Here is a 21,474-nt window from a genome sequence, read left to right as displayed (position 1 = left end):
GAACGACTATCGATAGACAGCGTGCGAGTTGTTGTCATACGTGGCCGGTTCGCGGGTGGAAAACCGTGGCCAAGGTCGGTGTGAAAGACTGTGATACGCGGGGGAACCATTAATTACAGTGCCTCTCCTGTGTTAATAGGAGATCGTGCATTATTAAGTGAACAGTAAAACCTGAAAAGTATATCGAGTGTGATGCTTTTACAAACTGTGTGAACTTGTGACAATTAGCCATGAATCAGACACCATTGTCGTGTGGAGACACCAACTGTTAGAATTGCGTGGAAGTGGAACAAACCAAAAATGTTAAGTAAAAGAACAGTGCTCTGATTTGATCAAGAAACATTTATTACATCGTCCAAACTGTCTTAAAGACGACGACGTAAATTTAAACTGATGTTTAACGGACTGTTACAGTGATAAATACATGTGACTGTTTTCCTGTGACAGCACGGTGAAAGAACTGTGTGAAGTATTGGCATTAACCGGATATATATCATAAATACTAAAGACATTAATACATTGCCTAATTCCGACCTATCCGCACCGCGTGATTAATAAATCCTTAACAATAAAACGTCGCGCGCGTAACGACAACGCGCATACTGGAACTATTACTATCGCGCCAGTGCTGCCAGCTGATTCGACTACAACGGAGACGTGGACCACCGCCGTAACTGGAATGTTAATGAAACAGGAGGATCCATCATTATCTTCACGCCACGAACCAGGATTCACTTCACACATCGTCCGCGCGGACCACCGCTGACGTCATCGCACTGCCTGCAGCAACAGTTAAGACATTAAAAGAAAGTTATTACGCTCTCTCTCATTTCAAAATTAAGGACAATTGCAGTTAAATCAACTATTTTAAAAATACTGTCACAATATCTCAATTTTGTTAAGTTACAGTAAATATTCTTTCCATTATTTCGTCTTGTTGACGGTGTTGAAAACCTGCCGAATTAAAGTTCAATTAATAATTTTCTTTCAAAATTCTTCTCAGACATTTTGCTGCTCATTATAATTTTATTTTAATGTTTGTTTGTAACTTCTTTTGGAAGGAGTACATATTTTATTTTTTCTGTAGTAAAATTAGCTACCTAGCCGGCCGAAGTGGCCGTGCGGTTAAAGGCGCTGCAGTCTGGAACCGCAAGACCGCTACGGTCGCAGGTTCGAATCCTGCCTCGGTCACGGATGTTTGTGATGTCCTTAGGTTAGTTAGGTTTAACTAGTTCTAAGTTCTAGGGGACCTCAGCAGTTGAGTCCCATAGTGCTCAGAGCCATTTGAACCATTTTTCAAAATTAGCTACCATAAAATTACATGTATTACCAGCTAATGCTTTCCGCCACTACTGCTTGAAAACTGCACCTATTTTCTCATTGCCTGTCAGCTTCAAAACAAAATTACGTATTTCGTGGACATCTAGCAGATGCGCGATGTCTGTGTAGACCCCTACAATAATTTGTTTTTACTTTTGCAGGTTTCCTTGAATTATATTGACTTTAATTGTTCATTTGGCCCCGTTAAAGTGATTATCACATCTATATAATAATTGTACTGAATTACCTAATTAATTTTTTATTATGTAAACATTGGCATACCATATTTAGATTAAGATTGACGCCTTATTGGTTTCACATAAGATTCTGCACGTTCTGACGAAGACTATGCCAATTTTTTTTGTCCATGACTAACAGGTATAATCAGAGTCTTTGTATAGGTCATGTTTTAATATTTAAAAGGTTTTCTTTTTAAAAAGTAGAGAAACAGTTTCTTTACAAGGTCTGTTGTGTTTTCTGATGAAACTGGTCTGCCCTGGCGCCAGTGTCGTCCGTGTGTTGGTTAAGAGGAGGCCAGTTTATGGCATGCAACCAATTTGTCTCCGTACTAGACACATTGGACCTAGATCTGGAGATATGGTGTGGGGTGTGATTTCGCATGACAGCGGGAGCACTCTGACAGTTATGCCACGCCCCTGAACGCAGTTTTGTATGTCGGTCTGGTGATTCGACCTGTTGTGCTAACATTCATGACCAGCATTCTAGCTCTGCCGAGAGTACACATGATGCCTTGTCCTGCTCGATCACCAGATCTGTCTCCAATCGAACACTCATGGGACACCATCGGATGATAAGGGACATCAGCGGTCGACAACTCCAACGTCATCCACAGTCAGCATTAGCCGTCCCTGTATTGATCGACAACGTGGAACAGCCACGGAACTTCACCCTGAAACTGACTTCCGGCACCCATACAATACGATGGTTGCACGTTTGCATGCTTGCATTGAACATTCTGGGGTTACACTGGTTAATAATGTATCAGCATTTCACATTTGAAATGGCGTATCTCGTACTTACATTAACCTGAAATCTTGCAACATTTATCACTTACGTATGTTACTCCCGAAATTTCATTACTGTACATTTATTATTTTTTGGTGGTGTGATTTTTTTCAGTCAGGGTATGTTCATGTTGTTTAGAACCTACTGCGACCCAGGCGATAGAAAAGTGATGCGGCAACCAAAAATTCACAATCTCTCACTCACGCGATGGAAAACTAGAGAACCCAAAACGTCACCATTTATCGTGACGAGTAGCGACTGTGCGAATGGAGAGAGAACAAAGTCCGAAAGGCAGGCCGCCTTCTGATTGGTCAACATATGCGGTCAGGAAATGGAGATAATTCAGAAAATGAAAGGACTATTTCACGAATTTAATCAATACATTAAGTACACTTACCAGCGGTACTGAAACGGTACCGTCAACTCTATTCCATAATATTTGTCAGTGAGAATTTCCGAACGTTATATTAATACGTGAGTCACAAGGCATTTCACTCTTTTACGGTTATGACAAGCCTCTGGAGGAAAAATTAGCTGCAAAATGTGTTTACTTGTTATGTATTGGTATCCTATTAATTGACCTTCCTTGCTATGTACCCTATCTGATTCCGTGAATAAGGCGGCCTGTTTTGAAAGCCTCATGAGGAACCAGGAGGTAACATCTGTGTGCCTCAGCTGTGCCAACGTAACGGCATTCTGACAGTCGGAAGTTATCGGTAGTCTCAGGGTGTGTAGAAGATGCAACTTTTCCTTAAAATAAATTCCAGTTGACACCGACTAATAGTAAGCTTCCCCCACTACTTCCCAGGGAAGACGTCTTCCGGCCAAAATTGTGAACGGTCAAACTGTTTTGCTTCAAGACGCGTGAGTATACAGGGTGAGTCAATAACTATTGCCACCAAGAATAACACCGAAAGTATGATAGGAGCTGAAAAGTTTGTGGGACAAAAGTTGCATGGGACAACGGGGGCCACAATATGACGTTGTTTTTTTGTTGCTAGGTGGGGTCGCGTCAGAGATATAAAGTCAATTTTTTTTATTGGAATGCTACAGTTTGGTACTTATTTTCTGACAGTGGCTATCGAGGTGAATCCAATGATTTGTAACAATAAGGGTTTTGAAGGTCAAGAAGGTCATAAAGGTAGCATGAACGTCCATTTACAGAAGGTGTTCGTAGCGATGACCGTCGGTATTATCAATACAGTGCTGCATCTTCTTATCATGGATCGAGTGGTATTCCTTATCACGTCGGCACTTATCGAAGCACATGCTCTGACAATTCTCTCTCGCGTAGCTTCAGGTGTAGTTGGTACATCTTTATAAACGATGTCTTTTACGAATCCCCACAAGAAAAAATCCAGAGGCGTCAAGTCTGGCGAAAGAACCGGCCGCGACACATCTCCTCCGCGTCCAATCCAACGATTTGGGAATAGTCTCTGCAACTCATTTCTAGCCATCAGCGAAAAATGTGCGGGACACCCATCGCGTTGATATCACATTCTGTTCCTTGTTCCAAAAGGTATTTCTCCCAGTAACAGACCTAATGTTTCTTGCAGGAATGTGATGTACTTCCTACCATTAAGATTTCCTTCGATGAAATAGGGGCCTATAATTCTGTCCTCCAGAATCCCACACCATACATTCACCGACCGCGGTTTTTGGTGTGAAACGTTCCGGAGCGGACATGGATCTTCAGTTGCCCAAAAACGCATGTTATGCAAATTAACATTTCCACGGTACGTGAATATAACCTCATCAGTAAATAAAATCAAATTAATAAATGTGTCATCCCTCTGAATCTAACGTTGAGCTCGTCGGCAGAATTCAATGCGACGCATACAATCCTTACCAGTTATTTCTGATATGGTAAGGATGTTATTTATGGCGATGCAGAAAACGAACAACACGACTCTGGCTCATGCGAGATTCCCTTGCGATTTGACGCGAACTAACACGAGGATCTCTAACACAGTGGCAAGAGTACCAATTTCCGCTTTCTCGTTAGTAACTTTGCTTTCCGATGCGTTAAAGATCCGGTTGTTTTCAATTTAGCATACACATATTTAAATGTACGAGGTGTAGGGTGAGTACGTTGAGGATATCTTTCAGCGTATAAGTCTCTAGCTCTCACTCAATATCATTGGCATTCTCCGTAAACGAGACGCATATCGACTTGTTGTTCGAAGGAATACGTCATTCACATTCGCTTGATTCGACGATACTTGTCTTACCGTTCCTATTAGTGTTGTATTACGAAACCGTCGAATGGTGTTTACATGTCAAAACGCCGTATTCGGCTGATATTTACTATATGCACGATGTACGAGAGAGAATTGTCAGGGGATGTGCTTCGATAAGTGCCGATGTGATAAGGAATACCACTCTGTCCATGATAAGAAGATGGCAGCAGTGCACTGATACCAATGGTCATCGCTTCCAACACCTTCTGTAAATAGAAGTTCATGCTATCTTTTTGACCTTCGTTGACCTTCAAAGACCTTACTGTTACACATCATTAGATTCGTCTCGATAACCGCTATCAGAAAATAAGAACCAAAATATAGCATCCCATTTAAAAAAAAAACAAAGTTAACCTTTACATCTCGGACGCGACCCTACCTAGCAACAAAAAACCAACGTCATATTACGGCTCCCGTTGTCCCACGCAACATTTGTCCCACAAACTATACAGGTACGACCATACTTTCAGAGTTATGTTAGGTGTCAGTAGTTGGTGACTCACCCTGTTTAACGGTAATATTTCTGAGCCTACTGGTCTAGTTTGGTATTAATTAACAGGTGGTTTCAGTTTTTAATGTTGCGTACCTTAATCGTAAGGAAAAGGAACCGTTTTAGGATTACTTTGTTGTCAGTCTGTCCGTCCGTCCGTTTGTTCAGACTTGTTTTTCTCGGGTATGCGTCGAGTCATCAAGTTAAAATATTAAGATACACCTTTAAGCTTGTAAGCCAATGCAATTAAAAGGTACGGCTATTTGTGTCATATACACTACTGGCCATTAACATCGCTACACCACGAAGATTACGTACTACAGACGCGAAATTTAACCGACAGGAAGAAGATGCTGTGATATGCAAATGATTAGCTTTTCAGAGCATTCACACAAGGTTGGCGCCGGTGGCGACACCTGCAACGTGATGACATGAGGAAAGTTTCCAACCGATTTCTCATACACAAACAGCAGTTGACCGGCGTTGCCTGGTGAAACGTTGTTGTGATGCCTCGTCTAAGGAGGAGAAATGCTTACCATCACGTTTCTGACTTTGATAAATGCCGGATTGTAGCCTATCGCGATTGCGGTTTATCGTATCGCGACATTGCTGCTCGCGTTCGTCGAGATCCAATGACTGTTAGCAGAATATGGAATCGGTGGATTCAGGAGGGTAATACGGAACGCCGTGCTGGATCCCAACGGCCTCGTATCACTAGCAGTCGAGATGACAGGCATCTTATCCGCACGGGTGTAACGGATCATGCAGCCACGTCTCGATCCCCGAGTCAACAGATGAGGACGTTTGCAAGATAACAACCATCTGCACGAACAGTTTGCACCAGCATGGACTATCAGCTAGGATACCATGGCTGCGGTTGCCCTTGACGCTGCATCACAGACAGGAGCGCCTGCGATGGTGTACTCAACGACGAACCTGGGTGCACGAATGGCGAAACGTCATTTTTTCGGATGAATCCAGGTTCTGTTTACAGCATCATGATGGTCGCATCCGTGTTTGGCGACATCGCGGTGAACGCACATTGGAAGCGTCTATTCGTCATCACCATACTGGCGTATCACCCGGCGTGATGGTATGGGGTGCCATTGGTTACACGTCTCGGACACCTCTTGTTCGCAATGACGGCACTTTAAACAGTGGACGTTACATTTCAGATGTGTTACGACCCGTGGCTCTACCCTTCATTCAATCCCTGCGAAATCCTACATTTCAGCAGGATAATGCACGACCGCATGTTGCAGGTCGTGTACGGGCCTTTCTGGATACAAAAAACTTTCGACTGCTGCCCTGGCCAGCACATTCTCCAGATCTCTCACCAAATGAAAACGCCTGATCAATGGTGGCCGCGCAACTGGCTCGCCAGAGTACGCCAGTCACTACTCTTGATGAACTGTGGTATCGTGTTGAAGCTGCATTGGCAGCTGTACCTGTACGCGCCATCCAAGCTCTGTTTGAGTCAATGCCCAGGCGTATGAAGGCCGTTATTACAGCCAGAGGTGGTTGTTCTGGGTACTGATTTCTCAGGATGTATGCACCCAAATTGCGTGAAAATGTAATCACATGTCAGTTCTCGTATAATATATTTGTCCAATGAATACCCGTTTATCATCTGCATTTCTCGTTGGTGTAGCAATTTTAATGGCCAGTAGCGTATTTTGATACTCGCAAACTCACTCATCAAAACCTCTGCCAATTGCTTGAAGTTAGACAGACACTGTCTTTTGTAACACTACTTACAAAACCTCAAGTGCCATAATCAAGTAAGGAATTTAAAAAAAAAATACGAGTACAAGAACTTCCTACGTATTGTTCTCACTATGATTGTGTAGGTAAGACAAAAATAATTACGTTTTGTACAGAGGCATTTACGGAGTTATTTTTCCCGCGCTCCTTACACGAATAGTATAGGAAGAGGTTCAAAAATGGCTCTGAGCACTATGGGACTCAACTGCTGAGGTCATTAGTCCCCTAGAACTTAGAACTAGTTAAACCTAACTAACCTAAGGACATCACAAACATCCATGCCCGAGGCAGGATTCGAAACTGCGACCGTAGCGGTCTTGCGGTTCCAGACTGTAGCGCCTATAGGAAGTGGGATTAATATGAGTTTCAGTGATAATTACTCTGTGCCATACAGTTCACAGTGCTGTGAAGGGTACAGGTGCAGCTGAGAACGTAAAAGTACACGTACAGCGATGTGACAAAATTCATGGGAAAGCGATATGCACATATACAGATGGCGGTAGTATCGAGGACATAAGGTATAAAAGGGGAGTATATTGACGGAGGTGTCGTTTTCACTCAGATGATTGACGTGAAAAGATTTCCTGTGGTGTCACCGCGAGACACCACACTTGCTAGGTGGTAGCCTTTAAATCGGCCGCGGTCCGTTAGTATACGTCGGACCCGCGTGTCGCCACTATCAGTGACTGCAGACCGAGCGCCGCCACACGGCAGGTCTAGTCTAGAGAAACTCCCTAGCACTCGCCCCAGGTGTACAACCGACTTTGCTAGCAATGGTTCACTGTCTACATACGCTCTCATTTGCAGAGACGACAGTTTAGCATAGCCTTCAGTTACGTCATTTGCTACGACCTAGCAAGGCGCCATATTCAGTTACTATAAGTACTATCTTCAAGAATGTATTCTGAACAGATAATATTGTGAATCATGTACCGTCAAGAGCGACGTTCATCATTAATGGATTAAAGTTAAGTATCAAATTAATTATGTACGCTTTCTGAATTCTCATTCCTTGTCATGTCCCAGACCTCACGTCAGTATAGTTCTTCCCTCTTCACGCCAGCCTGCGTGAGCTAAAACGTGTGCATTTCGGCCTCCACTCGTAACACGGTGTTGGCTGTTCTGCTAACACAAAATTTCCAACATAATTATGACGTAACTCAACAAACATTGAAAGCGGAATGCTAATTTGAGCCAGCCGCATAGAACATCCAGTTTCGGAAAGCTTTAGGGATTCAATATTCCGCGATGCACAGTGTCGAGAGTGTGCCGAGAATAGCAAATTTCAGGCATTACCCGTCAATACAAAGAGTGCCGTGGCCGACGGCCTCCACTTAACGACCGAGAGCAGTGGTGTTTGCATAGAGTTCTCAGTGCCAACAGAGAAGTATCAACGCGTGAAATAACCGCAGGTATTAATGTGGGACGTACGCCGAACGTACTCGTCAGGACAGTACGGCAAAATTCGGCGTTAATGGGCTATGGCAACAGGTGAGCGACGCGAGTGCCTTTTCTAATAGGACGACGTCGCTTGCGGCGCCTCTCCTCAGCGCGTGACCATATCGGTTGGATCCTAGACTAATGTAAAACTAGCATGGAAAGATGGTTCCGGATTTCAGCTGGTAAGAGCTGATGGTAGGGTTCTAGTATGGCGCAGACCTCACGAAGACACGGACCTCGGTTGTGAACAAGGAGCTGTGCAAGCTGGTGGTTCAAATGGCTCTAAGCACTACGGGACTTAATATCTGAGGTCATCAGTCCCATAGACTTAGAACTACTTAAACCTAACTAACCTAAGGACATGACACACATCCATGCCCGAGGCAGGGTTCGAACCTGCGAGCATAACAGCAGCGCGATTCCGGACTGAGGGAGTGAGGTGGCACAGTGGTTAGACACTGGACTCGCATTCGGGAGGACGACGGTTCAATCCCGCGTCCGGCCATCCTGATTTAGGTTTCCCGTCATCATCATCATAATCTTGGACTGTTTCCAGCCACTGGCTGGGTCTGTCGGGAACACAAGCCTCTCCATCGTGTTCTGTCTTTCCACCATTCCCCCTCTTCCACCTTCTTCCAGTTCTCTCCTCTTCTCGTCACACATTCCTTCACTCCCTTCACCCATCTATCTCTTGGTCTTCCTCTGGGTCTCTTCCCCTCCAGTTGCAGATCAAACATCCGCTTTGGAATTCTTCCCTCATCAATTCTCTTCATGTGTCCATACCACTGCAGTCTTGATTTTTCTATCCTGTCCTGTACTGGTTCCTCCTTTAGTCTTTCCCTCACATACACATTTCGCAATCTGTCTCGTCTTGTTACACTCAACCTGCTCCTCTGGAACTTCATTTCACTAGCCTGTATTCTACTTTTGTCGCTTTTGTGCATTACCCATGTCTCACTTCCGTATGCCAATATGGGGACAAAGTAGGTTCGGTATATAATTCCCTTGGATTTCTGTGGCACCTCCTTGCTCCAAATAAGCCTCCTAATGCATTTGTAGAACTGCCCTGCTTTTCTGCACCTTTCTTTTATTTCCATTGCGTTTCCCCCCTTACTTTCAATCATGCTTCCCAGGTACTTGAAGTTCTCTACCACTTGTAGTTTTTCCCCTCCACAAGTTATATCCACATTTGGCCTATTCTTCTTCCTTGTTGTGACAATTATTTCACTTTTCTTTGTAGAGAAATGCATTCCATATTGTGCTGCCGTTGCCTCCCATATATCTAACTGCTCTTGCACCTCCTTCTCGCAATTTCCCCATAACATCAGGTCATCGGCAAAAAGCACTGCTTTAATTTTATGATCTCCAATTCCATCTGATACTTGCTGTAGGATTTCATCCATAACAATAATAAACAATAAAGGCGAAAGTGCAGCGCATTTTCCAGCTTGAACCATGCAGTACGTTCCCTCCCCACTTTCACACAACTCTCACTTCCCTCATACATTTTTCTGACTTTTCGTGTTATCTCTTCATCTATCCCTTTTGCGTTCAGCACATCCCAGAGCTTGTCCCTACAGATACTGTCATACGCCTTCTCAATATCTAAAAAGGCCATGATTAAGTCCTTCCTGTACTCATAGTGCCTTTCCTGCAGTTGCCTTACCGCAAATATGAGGTCCGTTGTTGATCTTCCCGGTCTGAAACCCTACTGCTCCTCTTGCAGTCTACTTTCAATACTGCTTCTTATTCTCTTCTCCAGGATCTTTTCATAGATTTTTCCACAGTGGCATAGCAGGGTGATTCCTCTGTAGTTCTCACATCTCCTTTTACCCCGTTTCTTGAAGATCGGGACTATAATTCCTTTCTTCCAATCCTCAGGAATTCTGTTCTCCTTCCACACCACCCTCAGCACTCTGTATAGCCACTGGGTTCCTACTTCTCCTGCTGCTCGTATCATATCCACTGTTACTTCGTCCCAACCTGGTGCCTTGCCCCCTTTCATCCTCTTTATGGCTTCTTCCACTTCATTCCAAGTTAGATCATCAATTTCCCCACTATTATAATCGTCTGCTGCCTTAGGCTCTCCATCGCTGTTAGTTACCCGCTTGGCGGCATTCAACAGATCTTCAAAGTACTCCTTCCAAATCATTTTGAGCTCATGCATTTCCTCCACAACTCTTCCATTATTATCCATGATCCTCAGGCACTCGCTTCTGTCGTTCCTCTTATTTCTTACCATGGTGTAAAGTACTTTTTTGTTCCCTTCACTGTCCTCTTCTAACATTCTTGTCCATTTTTCCATCCACTTCTTCTTCTCCGCCCTTACTATGGTCTGTGCCGCTTTCTTGCTTTCCTTATATTTTACCCTAGCTTCCTCTGTTCGGGTCTGGAACCATTCTCTGAAGGCTTTGTTCTTTCGAAGTACTGCCTCTTTACATATGTTGTTCCACTGCTTTTAAAAAGGAAAAAAAAAAGGTTTCCCGTGATTTCCCTAAATCGCTCCAGGCAAATGCCGGTATGGTTCCTTTGAAAGGGCACGGCCGACTTCCTTCCCCGTCCTTCCCTAATCCGATGAGACCGATGACCTCGTTGTTTGGTCTCTTCCCCCAAACAACCTAACCCCGGACTGAGGCGCCTAGAACCGCTCGGCCACAGCAACCGGCCAAGCTGGTGGTGGATCCACAAGGGCATAGGCTGTGTTTACACGGAATGAACTGCGTACTCTGGTCCAGCTAAATCGACGACTGACTGGGAATTGTTATGCTAGGCTACCTAGAGATCATATGCAGCCATTCATGGACTTCATGTTCCGAAATAGTAATGGAATTTTTATGAATGACAATGGACCATGTTACTGGGCCACAGTTGTTCACAGTTGGTTTGAAGGGCATTCTGGATAGTTCAAGCGAATGACTTGGCTGCCCAGATCTTGAAAGGTGGCTACACTGAGTCACAGCGCCAGAGCTTCCGCCAAAGATTACTACTCCGCCGCCTCCACTGGGCCCAGTAGTAGTTCAGAGGATGTAGAGAGCAGTCGTTGTTCTGTTGGGCGAGAGAGCAGACGGTCTAAGTGTTGACTGAAATGTTGTACTGTTCGGTTGGTGTAATGTATAGATGGAAGAAGATGCAATTGTCAGAATATATTTGAGAAAGGAGATGGGCTTTTGATTTATGATGCTGGTGTAATGGAATATTTTCGCCAATATTTAATGAGGTAAAAAAGTATTACAGTTTTCTTTAATAACAATCCCTCTTGCTCACAGGTACAGTCAACGAAGCATCTGGCTCATGTTCATTTATTAGACTTGTAATTCTGGTTTCTTTGTGCAATTATAGTATTTGTGGTTTTTCAATTAGTTCATTGTAAATGGTGTTTAAAATATTTTGTCGTATTGAGAAAGAACCGAGCCAGATATACCGAGTGATCAAAAAGTCAGCATAAATTTGAAAACTTAATAAACCACGGAATAATGTCGATAGAGAGGTAAAAATTGACACACATGCTTTGAATGACATGGGGTTTTATTAGAAAAAAAAACAATGTTCACAAAATTTCCAACAGATGGCGCTGGACAGCAAATCGTCAGTAACTGCTACCGTGACGGGTGAGAGGTACGCCGATATGTTACAGATTCGCATCATCCCCAGCCTGGCTGATAAACACGTGCTGGAACGTACGATGTTTATGCAGGATGGCGCTCCAACCCATATTGCTAGACGCGTGAAAGATCTCTTGCGCGCGTCGTTTGGTGGTGATCGTGTGCTCAGCCGCCACTTTCGTCATGCTTGGCCTCCCAGGTCCCCAGACCTCAGTCCGTGCGATTATTGGCTTTGGGGTTACCTGAAGTCGCAAGTGTATCGTGGTCAACCGACATCTCTAGGTATGCTGAAAGACAACATCCCACGCCAATGCCTCACCATAACTCGGGACATGTTTTACAGTGCTGTTCACAACATTATTCCTCGACTACAGTTATTGTTGTGGAATGATGGTGGACATATTGAGCATTTCCTGTAAAGAACACCATCTTTGCATTGTCTTACTTTGTTATGCTAATTATTGATATTCTGATCATATGAAGCGCCAACTGTCGGATATTTTTGGAACTTTTGTATTTTTTTGGTTCTAATAAAACCCCATGTCATTCCAAGCATGTGTGTCAATTTGTACCTCTCTATCTACATTATTTCGTGATTTATTCAGTTTTCAAATCTATAGTGACTTTTTGATCACCCGATATGTACGTTGAGTCACACTACCACACACAGAACAGTTACACTTGTGCTTTGTTGTTTCGTAACTTTTATAGTTGCAGGGGACTTATTTAATCAATTGTGTTAATGGAAATTCCTTGTCATTCTTCATTTTTATTTTGTGCAGTCAGGTTGCGTGCCAATAATAGTCAGGGCCAACCGGTTACGAAACTTCGTAGCCGGCCACACAGGTAGTAAAATCATTGCATTTATTCATTAATATTAGCCATTTCTTTATAATTAATCCCCCATGCAATCTCCTGACATGAATGCCATCGGACATTTACGGCACAAAATCGAGAGGTCATTTCGTGCACAGTATCCTGCACTGGAAACACTTTCACCTTTATGGAGGGCTACAGAGGCAGTGTGGCTCAATATTTCAGCAGGGGACTTCCAGTGCCTTGTTGAGTCCACGCCATGTCGAGAATGGGCAAGCGCAGGTCCAACACGGTATTAGGAGGAATCGCATGACGTTTGTTACCTCAGTGTATTGCGCACAAGAAGGCGCGTAAAACGCGGTGCTGTTCTCTAAAGAACGGTTCTGCTAGTGCGGCACTGAAGCAGCGAACCACAGTTCAAGTTTAAGGACTGGGAGCGATGCTCGCTGCTCCAAAGACGAACCTCAACTGATGAGGATCGTGGTGAATGGCGGGGCGAGCAGCGATCGTGCAAGTGAAATGCACCAGTAAGATTCAATGGGCTCGTTTCATCAGCACTGAGCCATGCTGGCGAGCAGTTTGGAGAATAAACCAGGGTGTACAGGACCCGGGACAACCGGGAGATCCGGGAATAACCTGGGTATTTTTTCATCCGGGAGAAAACCGGGAAAAACCCGGGAATTTTTTAGAATTCGGGGATACTTTTTGTTTTAGTTTTCAGTTAAATTTTTGTAATTTTGACTGGGAAGAAATAATACTTTAACAGAGGACTGCAGCAATAAAACATGAACAAGAGAAAAAACTAAAATAAAACTTAAGTTACAAAGGAAATGTGCCATGTACACAACAAAATGCAGTGCTAACACAAAAAATGGTTCAAATGGCTCTGAGCACTATGGGACTCAACTGCTGAGGTCATTAGTCCCCTAGAACTTACACTCCTGGAAATGGAAAAAAGAACACATTGACACCGGTGTGTCAGACCCACCATACTTGCTCCGGACACTGCGAGAGGGCTGCACAAGCAATGATCACACGCACGGCACAGCGGACACACCAGGAACCGCGGTGTTGGCCGTCGAATGGCGCTAGCTGCGCAGCATTTGTGCACCGCCGCCGTCAGTGTCAGCCAGTTTGCCGTGGCTTACGGAGCTCCATCGCAGTCTTTAACACTGGTAGCATGCCGCGACAGCGTGGACGTGAACCGTATGTGCAGTTGACGGACTTTGAGCGAGGGCGTATAGTGGGCATGCGGGAGGCCGGGTGGACGTACCGCCGAATTGCTCAACACGTGGGGCGTGAGGTCTCCACAGTACATCGATGTTGTCGCCAGTGGTCGGCGGAAGGTGCGCGTGCCCGTCGACCTGGGACCGGACCGCAGCGACGCACGGATGCACGCCAAGACCGTAGGATCCTACGCAGTGCCGTAGGGGACCGCACCGCCACTTCCCAGCAAATTAGGGACACTGTTGCTCCTGGGGTATCGGCGAGGACCATTCGCAACCGTCTCCATGAAGCTGGGCTACGGTCCCGCACACCGTTAGGCCGTCTTCCGCTCACGCCCCAACATCGTGCAGCCCGCCTCCAGTGGTGTCGCGACAGGCGTGAATGGAGGGACGAATGGAGACGTGTCGTCTTCAGCGATGAGAGTCGCTTCTGCCTTGGTGCCAATGATGGTCGTATGCGTGTTTGGCGCCGTGCAGGTGAGCGCCACAATCAGGACTGCATACGACCGAGGCACACAGGGCCAACACCCGGCATCATGGTGTGGGGAGCGATCTCCTGCACTGGCCGTACACCACTGGTGATCGTCGAGGAGACACTGAATAGTGCACGGTACATCCAAACCGTCATCGAACCCATCGTTCTACCATTCCTAGACCGGAAAGGGAACCTGCTGTTCCAACAGGACAATGCACGTCCGCATGTATCCCGTGCCACCCAACGTGCTCTAGAAGGTGTACGTCAACTACCCTGGCCAGCAAGATCTCCGGATCTGTCCCCCATTGAGCATGTTTGGGACTGGATGAAGCGTCGTCTCACGCGGTCTGCACGTCCAGCATGAACGCTGGTCTCACTGAGGCGCCAGATGGAAATGGCATGGCAAGCCGTTCCACAGGACTACATCCAGCATCTCTACGATCGTCTCCATGGGAGAATAGCAGCCTGCATTGCTGCGAAAGGTGGATATACACTGTACTAGTGCCGACATTGTGCGTGCTCTGTTGCCTGTGTCTATGTGCCTGTGGTTCTGTCAGTGTGATCATGTGATGTATCTGACCCCAGGAATGTGTCAATAAAGTTTCCCCTTCCTGAGACAATGAATTCACGGTGTTCTTATTTCAATTTCCAGGAGTGTAGAACTAGTTAAACCTAACTAACCTAAGGACATCACAAACATCCATGCCCGAGGCAGGATTCGAACCTGCGACCGTAGCGTCTTGCGGTTCCAGACTGCAGCGCCTTTAACCGCACGGCCACTTCGGCCGGCTAGTGCTAATACAAGCGCCTGCCAGTAACGAAAAGGCTTCAGGAAGACTCTGCAATGCTTCATAACAACAAATTGCCTCCGATGAGCACGACGTCACAACTGTTTACATTAGATTCGTGTGAGCAGTTGCGAGCGAGCCCATGCGCATGCATGCGCTTCTGGGTACAAAAGTATGACTGTTAGCTGTATAGGCAAGCAGCAAGATGCTACCCGGAAAAATTTTACTTGCGCGCGCAAGCTGCTATATTCAGTGGGAGCAAACCGGGGTATCTGCCCCGGGTGGCAATTTCAGTCAAGCATTAATCGCCTTGCGGAACAGTGAAGATATTTTTGTCGGTTTGCTAAAGAAATATGGCTTTATTAATCTTTTCCGCTGAGGTAGTCAATTTATTTGAAACGATGTGTTTAATTCCACACCACTGGCTAGTTTCAAGTGTTTGCTGCATTTCATCGCCGGCCGGGGTGGGTGAGCGGTTCTAAGCGCTTCAGTCTGGAAGCGCGCGACCGCTACGGTCGCAGGTTCGAATCCTGCCTCGGGCATGAATGTGTGTGATGTCCTTAGGTTAGTTAGGTTTAAGTTGTTCTAAATTCTAGGGGACTGATGACCTCAGATGTTAAGTCCCACAGTGCCATTTGAGCCATTTTTTGCATTTCATCTTCTAGCACGTATGGCATTATGCCATATTAAAGAACCAAACATGTCATAATACAATGCACTTTAAGCCGAATTATGCATTTTAGTATGGTTCACGAAATTCCTCTGATGTCTTGTTTCTTTTATGACATAATGTATGATCTTTCAATGTTTTACACGTGCGAACATACGGAATTCCTGCGTCATCGTAGCTGCGCAAGCGCGGTGAAGCGTGTTATCTGGCGCTCTCTGGCAACTGCTGAAACGAATCTCTTTCTAACAGGTTGCGGGAAAATATTGCGCCGGCCGGTGTGGCCGTGCGGTTCTAAGCGCGTCAGTTTGGAACCGCGTGACCGCCACGGTCGCAGGTTCGAATCGTGCCTCGGGCGTGGATGTGTGTGATGTCCTTAGGTTAGTTAGGTTTAAGTAGTTCTAAGTTCTAGGGGACTGATGACCTCAGTAGTTAAGTCCCATAGTGCTCAGAGCCATTTGAACCATTTTTGAAAATATTGCGAATGATTGATTGAAAAGCGTTACTTCCAAAGTAAATTTCTTTTTAAGGAAGATGAACTATGTGCGAGAATGTGCGATGAATTTCTTAAATCACAGAGCTTTTGACTCATTCAAAAATCAACTGTTTGAGGAAGGCCTTTTAGAAAAAATTTCGAGCCCGGGAGATCAGACATTTATATCGGTATTAAAAATTTTACTGGCACATTTGTGTGATACATCTTAAAGCGAAACAAGGGCAAAAAAGATCAACATTATACGTGAAAGTTTAGCTTGTCTTGCAGCGTCTTAATCGTCGAGACCAATATTATATGTGGAAGCTGTGCTTTTTTTGTAGCAACACTATGTATATTAATTTACACCATTAAATTTTCCTATTTGTGTGTATGCTCTAACAGTGATAATGCTGTAAATAGTCTTCACGGGTGTGTCGCCGGATGACGTTGTGCAAATCCCACAGTATTTCTTCGGAGCAACTGTCCGACATCATCAGGTTGTTGAACCTCGCTGGTGGCTGGGTACGACTGACAAGATCCGCATGTCGACGCCGCTGTATATAGAGCACGGGCGTGAAGATTGCGCAGGCGCGGAAACCACGCATGCCCAAAATTTGCAGATAGATGGAACCGGACTCAAACGCCCTCTGCCGGGAAACACAGAGCGCCCGTTCTGCGAATGCGCTGACTCTGTGTTTACTTACATGCTGCCAAAGTTATGACGGGTCTGTTATCGAAAGCTCTTTGCTTTCTCGTCGTGATTTAACAGCAGCCAATGCAGGGTTCCAGGCTGTACTCAACTGAAATCCCGCACTCCTGTTGCTAAGGTTATCAGCTGTACGGATATGTATTGCCTCCTTAATGACGCAATCCCAGAAAGAGGATGCTGGGGATAAAACTTCCGTCTTTTCATAAATCATGTGATGTCCTGTGTTCAGACAGTGTTCTGCAATTGCCGACTTCTCCGGTTGGCGTAGGCGTGTATGACGCTGATGTTCATCGCAACGTTCTTGTACTGTGCGACATGTCTGACCTGTATATGCCGCCCCACACTGACAAGGAATCTTGTACACACCACGTCTCCTCAGACCGAGATCATCCTTAACCGAACCTAACAGGTTGCTCAGTTTCGCAGATGGTCGGAAAACACACTTGATGTCATATCTTTCGAGGACTCTTCCGATTCTTGACGACATGGCACCAAAGTACGGCAAGAAGGCCAAGGTGGTGGGTGTCTTCGCATCTTCATTCTGCTCCATAGATTGAACTCGCTTGGGCCTGAATGCATTACGTATTTGTCTCTCAGAATAACCGTTTTGACGGAAGAATGCCTTCAAATGTTGCATCTCACTCGGCAGGCTTTCAGAGTCAGATACCACACGCTCTCTATGAACTAGCGTACGTAAGGCACTACCGCATTGTGCTGGATGATGGCACCTTGTGGCCTGCAAATATACAGGGTGTTTCAAAAATGACCGGTATATTTGAAACGGCAATAAAACCTAAACGAGCAGCGATAGAAATACACCGTTTGTTGCAATATGCTTGGGACAACAGTACATTTTCAGGCGGACAAACTTTCGAAATTACAGTAGTTACAATTTTCAACAACAGATGGCGCTGCAAGTGATGTGAAAGATATAGAAGATAACGCAGTCTGTGGGTGCGCCATTCTATACGTCGTCTTTCTGCTGTAAGCGTGTGCTGTTCACAACGTGCAAGTGTGCTCTAGACAACATGGTTTATTCCTTAGAACAGAGGATTTTTCTGGTGTTGGAATTCCACCGCCTAGAACACAGTGTTGTTGCAACAAGACGAAGTTTTCAACGGAGGTTTAATGTAACCAAAGGACCGAAAAGCGATACAATAAAGGATCTGTTTGAAAAATTTCAACGGACTGGGAACGTGACGGATGAACGTGCTGGAAAGGTAGGGCGACCGCGTACGGCAACCACAGAGGGCAACGCGCAGCTAGTGCAGCAGGTGATCCAACAGCGGCCTCGGGTTTCCGTTCGCCGTGTTGCAGCTGCGGTCCAAATGACGCCAACGTGCACTTATCGTCTCATGCGCCAGAGTTTACACCTCTATCCATACAAAATTCAAACACGGCAACCCCTCAGCGCCGCCACCATTGCTGCACGAGAGACATTCGCTAACGATATAGTGCACAGGATTGATGACGGCGATATGCATGTGGACAGCATTTGGTTTACTGACGAAGCTTATTTTTACCTGGACGGCTTCGTCAATAAGCAGAACTGGCGCATATGGGGAACCGAAAAGCCCCATGTTGCAGTCCCATCGACCCTGCATCCTCAAAAAGTACTGGTCTGGGCCGCCATTTCTTCCAAAGGAATCATTGGCCCATTTTTCAGATCCGAAACGATTACTGCATCACGCTATCTGGACATTCTTCGTGAATTTGTGGCGGTACAAACTGCCTTAGACGACACTGCGAACACCTCGTGGTTTATGCAAGATGGTGCCCGACCACATCGCACGGCCGACGTCTTTAATTTCCTGAATGAATATTTCGATGATCGTGTGATTGCTTTGGGCTATCCGAAACATACAGGAGGCGGCGTGGATTGGCCTCCCTATTCGCCAGACATGAACCCCTGTGACTTCTTTCTGTGGGGACACTTGAAAGACCAGGTGTACCGCCAGAATCCAGAAACAATTGAACAGCTGAAGCAGTGCATCTCATCTGCATGTGAAGCCATTCCGCCAGACACGTTGTCAAAGGTTTCGGGTAATTTCATTCAGAGACTACGCCATATTATTGCTACGCATGGTGGATATGTGGAAAATATCGTACTATAGAGTTTCCCAGACCGCAGCGCCATCTGTTGTTGACAATTGTAACTACTGTAATTTCGAAAGTTTGTCTGTCTGAAAATGTACTGTTGTCCCAAGCATATTGCAACAAACGGTGTATTTCTATCGCTGCTCGTTTAGTTTTTATTGCCTTTTCAAATATACCGGTCATTTTTGAAACACCCTGTAGATCTGTATGCGTTGGCTTGCGGTATACGCTGTGTCTTTCCTTAGTTTCGTGTTCTGAAGGGCTGAGAAGTTCTACGCCGGTGTATAAAATCATAACCATTTAAAGGACTGACAAGTTTTACAGTTCTGAGGAAACGTATACTGTCACTTAACACGGAAGAAGTGTATTTTCACCTGGGAAAAAGTGTGCTTTTTAACCAGGAAATCCGGGAAAAAGCCGGGAATTTTTTTTTCCTTGTCCGCGTATACACCCTGAATTAAACGTACCATAAATGTGCTCTTGAATGTCGGCTCACCTGGATGACGCCGATATCGTCGTCGGCGTCGTCGGTGGACATGTGGAAGTCGGCGTGTTTGATCATCTGCGCGACGTCGAGGCGGACACCGGCGCTGGCGCGGCTGGACGAGCCGACGCGCAAAGTCGTGTAGGCGTCGGGCATCTCCTGGCTCGCGAGGACGCGGTGCGCCGCCGTCAGCGCCCGCGTGCTGCTGATGATCGAGGCGCCGCACCCGATGTTGTCCAGGATCTGCATGGAGGCCATCCAAGGGAAGTCGGCGATGTCGGCCGCCGTGCCGTTGATGACGCGCCCGTGGCCGCGAGTCCTGACAAGGGAACACCTCCCCATCGCACCCCCCTCAGATTTAGTTACAAGTTGGCACAGTTGATAGGCCTCGAAAAACTGAACACAGATCAATCGAGAAAACAGGAAGAAGTTGTGTGGAACTATGAAAAAATAAGCAAAATCTACAAACTGAGTAGTCCATGCGCAAGATACGTAACATCAAGGAGAGTGTGAGCTCAGGAGTGCCGTGGTCCCGTGGTTAGCGTGAGCAGCTCTGGAACGTGAGGTCCTTAGTTCAAGTCTCTTCTCGAATCAAAAGTTTAATTTTTTTATTTTTGGTTTCTGGACAAACTCTTATGTTTTCATCACTTTTTTGGGAGTGATTCCCATATCCACAAGAAAACCTAAATCGAGCAAGGTAGAAGAATCTTTTTACCCATTGGCCAAGTGTACAAGTTAGGTGGGTCGACAACATATTCCTGTCATGTGACGCACATGCCGTCACCAGTGTCGTATAGAATATATCAGTCGTGTTTTCCTGTGGGGGGAATCGGTTGACCTATGACCTTGCGATCAAATGTTTTCGGTTCCCACTGGACAGGCACGTCCTTTCGTCTACTAATCGCACGGTTTTGCGGTGCGGTCGCAAAACACAGACACTAAACTTTTTACAGTCAACAGAGACGTCAATGAACGTACGGACAGATCATAACTTTGCGAAAATAAATTTTTCGCTAGAGCGAAGACTTGAACCAAGGACCTCTCGTTCCGCAGCTGCTCACGCTAACCACGGGACCACGGCGCTCCTGCCCTCAAACTCTCCATGAAGTTGCTTATCTTGCACATGGACTACTCAGTTTGTATATTTTGCTTATTTTTTTCATAGTTCCACACAACTTCTTGCTGTTTTCTCGATTGATCTGTGTTCAGTTTTTCAAGGTCTATCCACTGCGCCAACTTATAACTAAATCTGAGCGGGGTGCGATGAGGAGGTTCCCTTGTGAGCCAGGGAGCCGCCAGCGACGGCGGCGCCAGCAGACACGCCGCGGCGATGACAGGCGCTGCGCGCGTCATGGCGGAGGCCGGGGCCGAGGCGCAGGTTGTAAGGCTGCTTTTGTACCGCCCAGACACTTGTTGGGCACTATCAGACTGCTCCGTGAACAATGCGACCTTTGTCGATATTCAACGTCTGCAAAGGTCATATCTCAAGTGGCATACAATGTACAGAGATATCACACAGCTTTGTTACAAAATTCTCAGACACTCAGTCAGTTATCTATTCTGAAAAGTCAAGTTGTTTTCGAGGACAGAGCTCGTCTTGTTGTCACAAAATGTTCAGACATCGGGTCATGTATCTGTTCTGAAAAGGTCAACTTGTTTTCGAGTGTAGAACTCACCTGTCGAACAGTTACTCGAAAATTTAGGGTGTTGCTTCATAAAAGACGTACGATCACATACTCACCCCAATAACAGAGCACACTGGTCGCTCTGGAGCACTGTTGGTGGTGTAGGACTGGTATTAGGCTGCCACGTGACCCTCCACCGCTGAAATGTCTCATGGCAGTGAAGTGGCGTG

General features: G+C 45.8%; 1 protein-coding gene across 1 annotated transcript in view; it reads right to left on the bottom strand.

Moving 5' to 3' along the window:
• Positions 1 to 19,961, bottom strand: part of LOC124545940 (trypsin delta-like) — a 29,504-nt gene extending 9,543 nt beyond the window's left edge. Inside the window, exon 1 of the mRNA XM_047124902.1 lies at positions 19,632 to 19,961. Within this exon, the coding sequence (XP_046980858.1) occupies positions 19,632 to 19,961 (330 nt within the window). The remainder of the gene's footprint in view (positions 1 to 19,631) is intronic.
• Between the last annotated feature and the right edge of the window lie 1,513 nt (positions 19,962 to 21,474).

The sequence above is a fragment of the Schistocerca americana genome, chromosome 8 (genome assembly GCF_021461395.2).
Source record: "Schistocerca americana isolate TAMUIC-IGC-003095 chromosome 8, iqSchAmer2.1, whole genome shotgun sequence".
In the NCBI taxonomy this organism is placed as follows: Eukaryota; Metazoa; Arthropoda; class Insecta; order Orthoptera; family Acrididae; genus Schistocerca; species Schistocerca americana.
The sequence above is the reverse complement of the archived record's forward strand: the minus strand, read 5'-3'. Positions and strand labels throughout refer to the sequence as shown.